Consider the following 13,784-nt stretch of genomic DNA (forward strand, 5'->3'; position numbering starts at 1 on the left):
CCGCAGTGTTATTTGAACATCTACACAGAAAGAAAAATCCATGTAAATTTCAGCGTAAAATCATGCACATGAAGGGAATGCGAGAAATGTCGCAAATTTACACGTCACATCGTGTAAAATTACAATAACATCATGTAAGTATAGACTCTAACCGATTACGCGACAATTGGCATAAAGTTACATGATGTTGGTGTAATTTTACACGATATGTCATGTAAATTTGCGACAAATCTGGCATTCCCTTTATGTGCATTATTTTATGTTGAAATTTACATGGATTTTTCTTTCTGTGTAGGACATCATTAAAAATGCATACTTACATACTGGATTGATTGAGCATCATCACCATCACGGAGGCCCGTTGTACACCCTTGAAATAAGAGGACACCTCGAAGTCGGCGGCTACAATCAAGCCACGTTCGTTCCAGTTTCGACATGTTTTACGACCGTTCCAGATTGAGGGACCCATATGGCGTGCAGAAAACTGCTCTGCTCGCTTTATGATAGGCCCTGGCCCGCCTGCATCCGACACGACATTGGATTGGAGTGCATCTACGAGAGCAAAGTTTTGAGCCAATTTGCTTCTCGCAGTCACCATCCCCCACACCCACAACCAACGGGAATGGAATCATAAAGGCGATCTTAATGCCGCAATTAAACGGCGATAAGATTGACTTTTTTATGCTCATCGCGATGACGACGACGACGACGGCCAAACGAGACGTTGGCGAGTGGGAGTCGTAAACCACCCACTGCACTGATGTGGAGCCCACAAATTTGGCGGTCCCTGCGAGGCATGACAAAGTTACCTACCATCGTAAACAGTTTGCCGAAGACGACCGACGAATGGTAGTGGTTTTTCTTAAGATGGATGGGATGAAAATTCAATCACCTTGTTGAGGGTAATTTATCTTCCGAGCGGAATATGAGTGAGACGAAGCAGAAGACGGTTGAGATTGAGTGGTTTTGTTGGATAGGATGAGAATAAAATAAGACCGCAGGTTTATGCTGAGATTTACTAAAGTGGATTTACTATGACGTTAACGAGAGACTGCGAATTAAGCAATAATACAGTTAGAAGCAGCTGATGCTAAAGTTTACCCTAAGACAGGGTGACATTGATTGGTGTAGTTAAGAGAATCAAAAATTAAAAAAGGTGATTTAACTTTTATCGTTTTACCAAAACGGATCCTTTCCCATATTCAAATTCCCTGTGTTTTCTTGTGGAAGTACAGAGGACTCCTCGGCTTCCATAAGGTAAGTAACACGTCGACATTTCCCTCTCATTCCCAAATTGACATGCATTCAGATGCAGCCGGTGCCGTTATTGTTTGTAATATAAGTGAGTGCACACATTGAAGATGCTACTGATCCTGAGTAGCGTATGTTGGTTTCATGTGTAAGTACAGCTGTTCTTGCAGTAACGGCGCCTTACGGTCATAAACGGTCTTGAAAAACCTCTCCTGAATTGCAAATTCGACGTTACACTGTTTTCCAATCATCTTACAATCGATAATTCTCCTCGGAAGCCTCATAATAATAATTCCCTGAAAACACGCATTAAAATTTGTATCACCTTTATTGAGTTGATCCAATTTACAAGAAATTCATTCGTCCCGGTAAGACCGGCCCCAAAACATGCAAATGGCCACAATAATTTAGGTTTGCATAATTACTCTTTCGTTTCGCTTTTGCTCTTGCACTTTTGCGGAAAAATAAAAAACCATCGCGAATCGCGAGTTGATGAAGCAATGAAATGTGAAGACTGAAATTTTAATCGCACCCTCAATTGCACGTCAACCAACGAGTATTCAGTTTTGACTTCATTGCCGTCGTGGTTCGGCTCGTGATAGAACCGAAACTTGATTGTATCCAACCAGTAGTGACAAGTTAATTTTCTGTTGAAATATGTTGAACGTTATTGAACTTTATTTACTTCACGTGAGAAAATATGAGTTTTGTTTCGGCATCAAAGGATAATTCTAAGTAATGTGCAATCATGTTTTACAAAGTTGTATATTTAATGTGATATCACCATATTCTGGAACCTAAGAAATCGGCATCAACCATCGACAGGAATACCCGAATAAAAAGTAAACCAAATCGTTTTTAATTAACATACCACACGATTTAACAATCCCGATCGCGACGAAGCTGGATGAATCGCATCTACCGAGCGCCACCTCCACTGCTGGGCGGTAGAAAGGGATTATTGTTTCGGCTCCTTCTGGGCGATCGAGTTTCCGGTATTTCTGCGCCGTCATAAAAACAGATCGAAATTGGATTAATAACCGGGACCTTGGTTTTACTTCGGAACATGAGCCTATTAGGGTGCGGCTTGTTTTTCGGAAGGACTCAAAACCAAAATTTAGACATCTTGAAAGTGATTTAAAATGTTATAAACTATAAACTTAAATGAATATTACATAATTTTATTAGTATGAAACAAATTTTGAATCTTCTTCTTGGTACTAACGTCCTCACTGGGACAGAGTCTGCTTCTCAGCTTAGTGTTCTTATGAGCACTTCAACAGTTATTAACTGAGTGCTTTCTTTGCCAAAGTTGACATTTTCGCATTCGTATGTCGTGTGGTAGGTACGATTATACTCTATCCCCAGGGAAGTCAAGGAAATTTCCGCTACGAAAAGATCCTGGACCGACCGGGAATCGAACCCTGACACCTTCAGCATGGCTTTGCTTTGTAGCCGCGGACTCTAACCACTCGGCTAAGGAAACCCCAGATATTTTGAATCTATTAGCTCTAAATTTGAGGCTCTATATACTGTCCATGCATTGATGTTTGAATGGTGTTAAAAGAATTGAAATGGTTTTGCGCCACCTCCAAATCTCAATATTTTTGGCTCAAACTTTGAGCTTGCTCTTTTTATGTGATTCCTATTTAGAAGAGCAAATGATTTATTTATTACTAGTAGTCCCGGCAAACTTCGTCTTGCCATCAAGTAGGCTGTTGAAAGCGTTATGAATCGTCCCATAGAAAATGACAGTTCCGTTTACTCTCGTTTTTTCCGACTTTCCCGGTGAATATCCTGGAACTTTTATACCCACAAACACGTCGGAACACTTGACGAACAAAATGGAGAAAGAATCATCCAAGCTCGTTGACCCGTTCGTAAGCCATTTCGGGACATACAAACACCATTCCATTTTTATTTATATAGATTTTGAGAACTTCCGAAAAATAAGCCGCACCCTAATGCGCAAGGACTTGCCTTTCGTTCAACTTACCGTTGAAATCAACGATGCTCGGTGAATACTCCAACGGCGAAAGCGGTTCGAACACCTGCTGCTTCGGAGGCTGATGGCCACGAGGTGCCGGAGCGAGGTTGCCACCGAATGAGGTCGGATCATTAACGTCTTCGGCCCATGGATTCATCGTGGAGTTGTCGTAGGCTGAGAATGATACGAAAACTTAGTTGAAATGCAAATAATTCGGAAATTTTCTGATAGGCATACCATACTGAGGTTCAGCAGCGCGATCACCGTAAGGATCTCCAGTCGGGAACAGACTCGGAACAATTTGGTGAGGCGACGGGAACATGGAAATGTCGAATTCCTTTTTCTTGAGCTCGCTGCGATCCTCGTCCGGGGACTCTCGGCTGAGCTTGGAGATCCTGCAATTGTACAAAAAAATTGTAATGTAGGTGAACAAAAATTCACAAAATAACAAAAGACAGGAAGAGATTCGGAGTAAAAACAATTAGTGTTATTATGGCAAGAAACGGTATTGAATTTCTTTACGCTAAAGAAGAACAAATTATTTAAAACACAAACTACCTACAATAACCTCTGGGTCAAAATATTGGTCATAATCAGTATACCTGTATTGTAGCACATAAAAATAAAACAAAATAAACACATGACTCAATGGAAGCACATATAACATTCCATTACGTTTCTTATTTTCCAACGTCGTACTGGCTAGATGATCTTAGATTAGATTAGACTTCAAATGGCTTCTGTAATATCAATGCGAATGTTTTGATTTCAGCAAAACAAGAATCAAGATGCATTGGCAAATGCTTTGATTGTATTGTATTAAGTTTGAAAAGCTTTACTAGGAGATTTACTTTTACAACGAAAAAGCGCTTTGAATAAAGAATATTGCCAAAGACTCCGAAGCAATTCGAGACTCGTTAAAAAAAAGTGATTCAATCAAAACCCATTGGCAAAGTGATTTTGATTAACACGTGAGCAATAATAATATAGTTGGGCAAAAAATTTGTCGGTAGTCTCACCGTTAACATGACATTTTGCACAGTTGTTATGAGATCAAAATGCCATAAAAAAAAGTAATTATATTAAACAGGAATAATGCCGACACTTGTAGTGACGAACCGTAAGTAGTTTGTGTGAAAATTACATACAAATAACGCTGTCATAAACAAAATAGGGAACGTTAGCATGAAACAAGCATCCCCGACTGCACAAGAAAATCTTTTCGTACTCGCACAATGTGAACCGCGAAACTTCTTGGAGTCCCGAAAAGGAACTGTCCTGCTTGGGTTTTCCGCAGCACTGCCCAGCAAAACGCGCGAAACGAAAAAAAAAAAATAATCCTAGGGAATCAGACAACCACTCAAGCTCGAAACTTGATCGTTCAGTTATTCGCTGGTGGTATCGAGCAAGCTTTGAACTGGAAACTCTGTTTGCATCGATTCATCTCCAGCTTAAAAGTGGGTTTAAAACATTTGTTGTGCCTTCATGCAAAGACTCACAAATAATTCAATGAATCCTAATTTTAAGTTGATTCTCAAGCTTTATCATAAATGTACCAAAATCAATTTAAATTTATCGTTGATGTTTTTCAAGAATGTTTCATGTAAACTTGTACAATATTAAGAATAATTGAGCTCTGACTAAGGGGCACTCGATAAACTATTTTAAAGAAATTACTAGCAAAATGCATCTTTGGAGTTTTTCTAGAAAGTTTTAGGAATTTATGCACAGAACCCCTAAAAAATCCATACAGAATTCTCGGTCCAATTTTTGTTAATTCCTCTGTACAAATTACTTAAAGAACTTCTAGGAAACCTTTCACAATAAATTTCTGACGAAATTCCACACTTTTTCTTAAAAGATTTTCTTGCAAAATCCTTGACGGTTTTTTTTTTGAAGGAATGCTTTAAGAGAATTGTAAAGCATCTCTGGTGCAAAGAAGGTTCATTATTGCTACCCCAATTTGTCACTGGTTCTGAAATATAAACAACAATATATCGCTGGACTTTATTGAAGGACCTATTTTACAATGAGAGAATCTCTCCTCTCTCGCTCTCTTTCAATTAGCACAGTGCAATACCGAATCTTTTGGGCAGTTTTTCCATTATAGATTGAAAGATAATGTTCTTGGGTAGCGTTTCATACAAAAAACGTGGCTAACTTATTGATTAAAGAGGAAGTTTACAAACAGAACTTCTCAATGTAAGATAGGTCCTTTTGTAAAGTTACGGGAGATAACTATTCGATTCGATTGTTTTTTAGAACAATAACTTATTTTCGGCTATGTAGTCTTAAAAAAAATTGCTTTTTCTAATCTTCGTCGACGTTTCGGTCCATGAGTCAGGCCGTCTTCATGGCACGATATCGATCCAAGGATCGAAACGTTGGAGAAGATTAAAAAAAAAATCAACGCAACCCGATCAGTGGATTATAACAAAATTATATCACAATTATATTAAGATTCGTTGCAAATAACGAATTATGTTTTATTTTTGTTTTAAGCACTGTGCTCTGTTGGAGGAAATTATAACAAAATTAAAACAAAATCAGATATAATAACAAAGGCAGTTTCAAAAATTCGTTTCGATATAAAACGTAATTATAACACTATTTGTTATAAAAAATCTGAGAGCAATTGCTCATACATGTGCGTTTTTTTTATCATGTAAACAAAATAACAAATATTGTTGTATTTATGTTATGAAAAATAACGAAATAAGTTTTTTTTTTTGTTTTAAACATAATGAGTTGAAAAATAACGAAATAAGTTTTTTTTCTCATTAATGAATGTTCGAATCCTCTTAGCAGAATCTCAAATAGAGAAACTTTAAAGTAGATGGAGTACCGTGTACCTTTTAATTCCGCTCCTAAATGCTTATCTTTTACAGATACGCGTATTTCGACTACCACTTGCAGTCTTCTTCAGTGTCAGTTACTCGTATCCACTGTTTTTTTGTTTTAAACATAATGAGTTACATTTTTGTGTAAATTATAACATATATTGTTTCAATGTTGTTTAGTGTAGAAGAAATTGAGTTATAATTTTTGTTATTCTCACTACTAACCAGCCAAAATTATAACATATTTTCTTAGAAAAATGCGCTTACTGAGTAACAAAATCTGTTACAACTCTGTTGTAATCCACTGATTGGGAAGAATGCGCAGCTGAAAATATGAGCAACCAAACGCGACCAGTGGATTACAACAAAATTGTAGCACAATTATACAGCCATTCCATGAAAAACCGATCTAGTGGGTCACCGAATTCCGTGAAAATTTGCTATTTTGTTCCTTAACCGCAATAAGGATACAAGTGTTTTTGGATTTTTTGATTGGGGTGACCATTTCCGAATTAGGGTGACCAGAAAAATCGCGATTTTGCAAAATTTTTATTTCTAAAAAATTAAAATTTTTGAATCGTTTGACCGATATTTAATCTTTTTGGACGAAACTAAAGTTAAACATTTTGACTTTTCAGTAAAAATATAAAATTTGACAAAAATTGTTTTTTACATGAAAAAAAAAATCTATAATTTCCGTTTTTTCGTGTTTTGAAAGCCTCGGGACCAAAGGGGCTATTGCTGTTCTCATTTTTTCTTGAAAGTTCAGAAAATTTTACGTTTACTGTCAAATTTTCAGCGATTTGTGTTTTTTAGTTTTTGAGATATATATTTTTGCAAATATAAAATTAGTCATTTTTCATCGACACACACTGTAGGTCTCAGGCCATTAGATTTTTTATTTTCAAAAACATCATAACTTTCGAACAACTCAACCGATTTCCAATCGTTTTCTATGGAATTAAAGCTTAAGATTTCAACTTTGAAGAAAAAATATAAAACTTTGAAAACATATTTTTTTGCATTAAAATAAATGGAAATTTCTAACAAAAACAAGAGTTTTAAATTTTGTTTTGTAGTAGAATAATTTTGTTAATTTTGTTTTAAGATTTTTCAATTTGTCTTAAATTGAAATCTTAAGCTTAAATTCCATAAAAAAATGGAAATCGATTGAGCTGTTCAAAGGTTATGTTTTTTTTTTTTGAATAAAAAATCTAATGGCCTGAGACATACAGTGTGTGCCGATGAAAAATGACTGATTTTTTATTTTCAAAACAATATATCTCAAAAACTAAAAAACATACATCACTGAAAATTTGACAAAAACGTAAACGTAAAATTTTCTGAACTTTCAACCAAAAATTAGTACAGCAATAGCCCCTTTGGTCCCGAGGCCTTCAAAACACGAAAAAACGGAAATTATAGATTTTTTTTTTCATGTAAAAACAATTTTTGTCAAATTCTTTATTTTTCCTGAAAAGTCAAAATGTTCAACTTTCATTTCGTCCAAAAAGATTGAAAATCGGTCAAATTGAAGTTAAAATATTTTTAAAAATAAAAATTTAAAAAAATCGCGATTTTTCGGGTCACTCTAATTTGGAAATGGTCACCCTAATCAAACAATCCAAAAACACGTGTATCCTTATTTCGGATAATTTTGTTTCATTTTTGTTAGAAGCACTTTGAATTGATGGAGGAAATTTTACCATAATTGAAACAAAATTAATTATAATAACAAAAGCTACTTCAAATTCGTTTCAATTTAAAACATAATTGTAACAAAATTCGTTATATACTTTCTTGAGGACATATCTCCTTGAGTACTAAAATGGCCTCTTATATAGTACCTTACTCCCCCTTTCACTTTCCGCTCCCTCCTCCCACGCTTCTCACAGTGTTTTCGAGAGCGATCGCAAAAAATGATTATTTGAAGTTACTAACCTTATTGTAGAGGGGTGGTTTCTTAACTGAAAGCATTCCATAATGTGTTTTTCACAAATTACCAAGTTTTAAATGCAAACACGTAGTTATTGCTGTGATTTGTGTTGTAAAATACCACACACTACAGAATCCTTCTTCTTCATTCACCGAGATATTGTTTGCTGACTTTTCGGTGCCCGTTCTAAAACTCACTTTCAATCGTATTTCTACTCACCGTAGCAATTCAAAAATCTAATGCGATACTTGAAACACTTTGATTTTTCACGCACAATGCTCCGGGCAGCATTAAGGTGCAAGAAAAAAATGAAGCAAATGTCGAAAATGAAAAAGCAGTTTTCGTCCTTGAAATCAACAAATCGGAAAAAATAAAAACACACAGCCTTTTTATTTTGCAAATAAAACAGCTGTGTGTTTTTATTTTTTTACAATTTGTCGATTTTAACGCCGAAAACTGCTTTTCACTTTTGACATTTGCTCCATTTTTACTTGGGCCTTAAATCACTTATATTTGTCAATATGTGCTCGAAAACAGCACCGGAACGCGAATTCACTGAGCCAACATTGTTTATGATTCGCATGCGCCGCTCTCTCTGCTTGGAAGTGATGCCAGTTTTTATATTTGGAATTAAAATTGTTTGGCTATTCAAACACTTGCTACAACCACGCATTTTACAATTTCATAACACTCAAAAGGTGTACAATGTCACAAGTGTTGCAAAACATTTTTAAACGTGAGAAAAACAATGTACGGCGCAATTTAACAGCAAAAATAAATATAAGATATTATACAGTACAGTTGACTATAGAATTCAAATGGATACTGATGGCAACTTTCGCCGTCCGTGAGAAGCGAGAGAAGAGAGGAGAAAACTGCCAAAAATAGTAAACATCACACGCATGGTGTGAAAAATGCTTATAATTTTGGTCAAAAAACATGTTTTCACTAGCAAATGAAATAAATTGTGATTTTGAGCTTTTATGAAGTTGTTGATGAATTCATAACGACAATAATACCTTTGCATGAAACTTGTGCTAGTAATACTGCCTACATATTTCTGTGGGTGGAGGTATACATGGAACATGATGATTTATATTTGGCCGACGCACATAACATTGTGCTCCGCCTTGTTGGGTGACTCGAGAGGGTGCTTTAGCGGGTGGCTCGAGTGGGTGGCAACATTATGTTTACGTGCTCAATGAACTTTCACCTTAAAGCAATTGCTTATAACAAATTTTTACTATATACCTGATTGCATAAATATCTTCCAGTGCATTTATCGGGTGAAATTTTCCGAAAAACGGTTTTAACATTGCAACGATGAGCCCTAACGTTGGAGAATCCGTCATTGCGATCATCGTCATTATCGAAAATTAAGAAGAAGTGTTTTCGTTCAAAAATGAGAAAGTTTGCACGAAAATCTGTTTACTGTATTTAGATTTGGCAGTACAATACAATGAATACATTTTCATGATTTTGATAAAAAAGTGTTTCTAAAAATTCTTAAATCAATGACGGATGCTGACTCCTTAAGGTGAAACTGACCGCTTTTCCGTTCAGATTATCATAACTCGCTACCAAATTCAGCAACTCTAAGAATCGGTATGGGGAGTATTATAATTGAGCATTGTTCAAATAATAAAAAAAGTTATGAACGGGTGGACTTTTACAACACATTTAATCAACTGAAATGACATGATTTAGTCTCAACGATCGAAAAAACATTCGACTGAAAGCAACAAAACAACGAGCAAAAACATGAAAGCATTCAATCCTGTACAATTACTGAAAAACAACCTGGAGAACTGTGGAATATTTTCAGATTGTTTTTTTTCCGAATTTACTTCTATATCGTTTCATTCCATTAGGTTTTGCATCTTTCAACAGATAAGCGTAATTCGACCTCAAATGTACGGCGGCCTTCAGAGTCGTGTACTGGACTTGACTGTTTTTTTTATTTTGCTGTATTCTTCTAGAAACTCTTCGAAAGATTACTATATGATTTCTTAATTGTTCCGGACTAGGTACTAAGTTTTGTGGAAAGATGTTCGTCCGTTTCAATTTTATAAAAACTTGGCATAGAGTGTTCCATAGAAAACTGCTCTTCCAGCTCCGTTGTTTTCATTTTCGATATTCTTATCAAAATAATCTTTCTTTTTAGATGTCCCACTCAGAGATATAAACAATCGTGAATTATAGATGTATTTACTTAAGAAAAATGTAACGCTTTAGCCAAAACATATGGTCCACCCTATGTCAACATAGAAAATACGCCCTAAATCAATCGATTATAAAGCTACAAAAATCTGTTTTTGCAAAATTTCCTTGAAATTAAATGGTTTTTAATTTTGGAGAGGCATAATTTCATAAATATTTAACAATTAATATATTAACTATGTTATGTATATAAGAATGTGAACCAACCTTATTTTTAATAACACTCAATGAAGGGCGTAATAAATACAAACAATCTGGTAGAAAATATTTCTTTTTTATCCCTTAAAATGTAACTTTTTAAGTAAATCTGCGTTCTAAACTATTTTGCATTGCAACGAAAACTGTTTGGTATGCTTGTTTCGTAAAATATTGAAAATTGATTTGTTTCAGAAAAGTTTCCTTTAGAGATTCGGCCATATTCGAAAAGTTTCCAGTATCAAATGGCCAAAAAACATAATGAATTTTATAAATTGATTAGTTTTTTGGTAGCTTGTAAACTAGAACAACAGCCACTTTTCTCTTGGATGAAAATAACTACCGTTTTGATTCATATAACGGACACTTAAGGCCTCAGTGAGGTATAACTCACAAAAAAAGCATGTAAAATAAATCACTCCGTATGATTCCTCCGCGTTATCGAACCTTGAAACCCCTTTACTTTCGAATGGTGAGTGAAGATTTCGATTCCGAAACATAAATAATTTTAAATAAATAGAAATGTGTGGAATTTACATGAGAGACCCCTAAGGAAGTTGGGCATTATACATTTTTATAGCTTTCTATGGAAAATGCTTGTTCAAACGAGCCTTGAAAGTGAGAACTTTTGAACAGCAAAAATGGAAACATTTCGTGTGAAATGTTTCCCTAGAGTGTCCGGAATTAAAAGCTGTCCGTAATATGAATCGAAACGGTAATCAACGTAGCCGGTTCTTAGTCATGTGTAGACAACTCAGAGGAAAATGGGTGATTCAAAATGCCACTCATCATTCAATCCATTCCACAAACTTCCATCTTACCTTCGGTAATCCTTGAAGAAGTCGATCTTCCAAATACTGTACAGCACAAAAATGAACGCCGCCAGAATACACACGCTGATGGCAATCCAGATCAACAAAACCGCAGCGTTCTCCGGCATCTTGTACACTTCAATTCCAACCTCGGCCAGGCCGATTGCACCGAACTCGTCCCACATGCGCTCCAGATTACCTTTGGCCAACTGATATTCCGCTTCCGGTTCTTCCGTAGTCGTCAACGGTATGAAACCTTTTCCCAGCGCTAGTTTTCTTTTCGGGTCAAGACCGAATCCTTCGGACTCCTCCTCGATCACCACGATCGGACGCAAGGGAACGGCAAACTCCAAGCTGACGCACTCCTCGTAACCAGGCCAAGTATCCGGACACTTCTGCGCCAAAATCCGAATGTCATCCGGTCTGTGGGAGATATTCTTAGGATTACATCGACTAACTGTAAATCTATGGTTTCAACTCACCGACAAAGTTTGTACTTGAGCTGATACTTTTCGACAAACGCATTGGATGCGTTCGCCAAAGCTGCCTTCACCGTGGGCCACGTTTCAACCGAAACCATCATGCTGCGACTGATGGAGACCTCTCGACGAATCCACTGAAGCTCCTCCCGAGGGACGATCATCTCCGTCGTTGACGGGGTAGTTGGGGATACGACGGTACCGAACGGAGCGTACGTCAAGCGGAATCCTTTGTGGGTGTGGTTCGCAGAGGCATCATGTTGGGACACAAAATGGACGGAGAAGGTCGTGGTGTGTGGAATGAGAAACCGTAAAGGTGACGTGATGTTTCCTGTGAGGATCGGTCCGTTTTCTACCTTATCGGAGACAGCACCTCCTCGGAAGTACAGAAAGTCGGATGTGTGGTCCAGATCGATGTCATGGATGGTGATCTGAACTCCAATTCCTCCAGTCACAGTGTATCTGGAACAAAACATTCAGAGGTTATTGATGATTCTTTGACGATCTTGAAATAGACCATACTCTTCGAAACTGTTGACTGAGTTGGGATATGGTTCTGGATAGTTTGGAGACAGCAGTACAATTTCCTCCGGATGTTCATCGGTATACGCGGCAAACTTATTATCAAGCGTTTCCGAAGCCGGAAGGTTGTAAATCTCTGGAGCTCTAATTAACTGTAGAGATCCGTCCAAGACTTCAATATCTCCACTTGCTTCCTCGTCTTCAGATACATCCAAGGCTGTTTCATCTTCCACTGCAGTCAATTCTTCGTCAGGCTCCGTCGATGGATCCTCGAGAAGATCGTCATTTACCAGTTCTATAAATGTACCGTTCTCCTTAGTGATCACCTGATCATCGGCAGCGATTTTCGGCGGTTCATAATAGTCATAAGAATAATAATCGGTCGATTCTAATGTGCGATCTGAATCATCATTATTACTATTGATTCCATCATCTGGAGGGCAGATCACGTAATCGTCCACTAGAGACGGTTTCCCGATGTCATCACCGAGTCCACTTCCCTCCTGCAACAGATCTTGCAGCTCTTGGCCAACCGACAACTGCAGCAGCAAAACTGTGAAAATACAGATAGGCAAAGGATTACCTGAAACAGTTGGTTGACATGCAATAGGTGCCATCAAACCGTGAGCACCTCATTGCTCATTGTCGACCACTTCGGTGTTGTTAGCTACACAATTATCTTATCTCACATTGCTTTTTATTGAAAAAAAGACACCTCGCGAAACACTTTCCCAACACGTCCCATTAAGTGGTCAATTGCGCCTTGACAAGCTCACCTAGTCCTAGTATCGCAAATCCACTTAGCACCCTGAAAGCTGCCATACTCGCGTGATTCAGTTAATTCGCGCTTGGTAAGGAAAACTCCAATACTCTAATCCACAACGATGAATCAGTCTTCGCTAAGGCAGCTTAACCATATTACTCGATATCCGATTCAAATCCTTTCCAACAAAAATCACATTATATCACAGGAAATGGGTAATGTACGACTCAAAGTTTCCCGATAGACTACTCCTCCAACGAAGACTAAACATTCAACCGTCCGAACCTAGCGCAGCGATTCGTTATCAACTTTGAAGAACTGTTCTTATCTGATAAGATGCGACAGTTCAAAATAACTGCATGCTAGGGTACGGACACACGAGCCGTTCGAAATCGCACGGGGGATTGTTTCGCCGTATAAAAAACGTCAGTTGTTTTTCTTTGCTAATATTAAAATTTCATTGGCTGTTGGTTCGGCCGCTGGTTGTACAATACTTAAAAAATAGTTTATCGTTAACTCTTAAAAGACCTAAAATTATGTATATCGGATGTCAGTCCAATGAAACTGTTAAAGTGAACATGAATTGATCCATACCTCAAATATTCAAGTACACAAACCGGCAGATCGAGAGAGTCGTTGAAGCAGAGGTATTAAACAATGCGTCACATGCTGGTGACCACTCGATCTAATTTTCAGCTCGAACCACTGTCTGGTTCTCTATACTAATGCTACTAAAATTAAAGGGATGGCTTCGATTTAATTTCACCTTAAAATGGCGA

The 13,784-nt window shown here is 37.2% G+C and overlaps 1 protein-coding gene across 1 annotated transcript; it reads right to left on the bottom strand.

Annotated features, from left to right (window-relative positions):
- Positions 1 to 1,992: 1,992 nt before the first annotated feature.
- On the bottom strand, positions 1,993 to 13,276 carry LOC5573200. The gene is made up of 7 exons (XM_001660691.2): positions 13,019 to 13,276; positions 12,243 to 12,795; positions 11,724 to 12,182; positions 11,251 to 11,664; positions 3,476 to 3,633; positions 3,248 to 3,412; positions 1,993 to 2,252 (listed from the first exon to the last, which is right to left on the bottom strand). The coding sequence occupies exons 1-7, from the start codon at positions 13,062 to 13,064 to the stop codon at positions 2,170 to 2,172; spliced, it is 1,878 nt and encodes a 625-aa protein (XP_001660741.1). The 5' UTR covers positions 13,065 to 13,276; the 3' UTR covers positions 1,993 to 2,169.
- Between the last annotated feature and the right edge of the window lie 508 nt (positions 13,277 to 13,784).

The sequence above is a fragment of the Aedes aegypti genome, chromosome 2 (genome assembly GCF_002204515.2).
Source record: "Aedes aegypti strain LVP_AGWG chromosome 2, AaegL5.0 Primary Assembly, whole genome shotgun sequence".
NCBI lineage: Eukaryota > Metazoa > Arthropoda > Insecta > Diptera > Culicidae > Aedes > Aedes aegypti.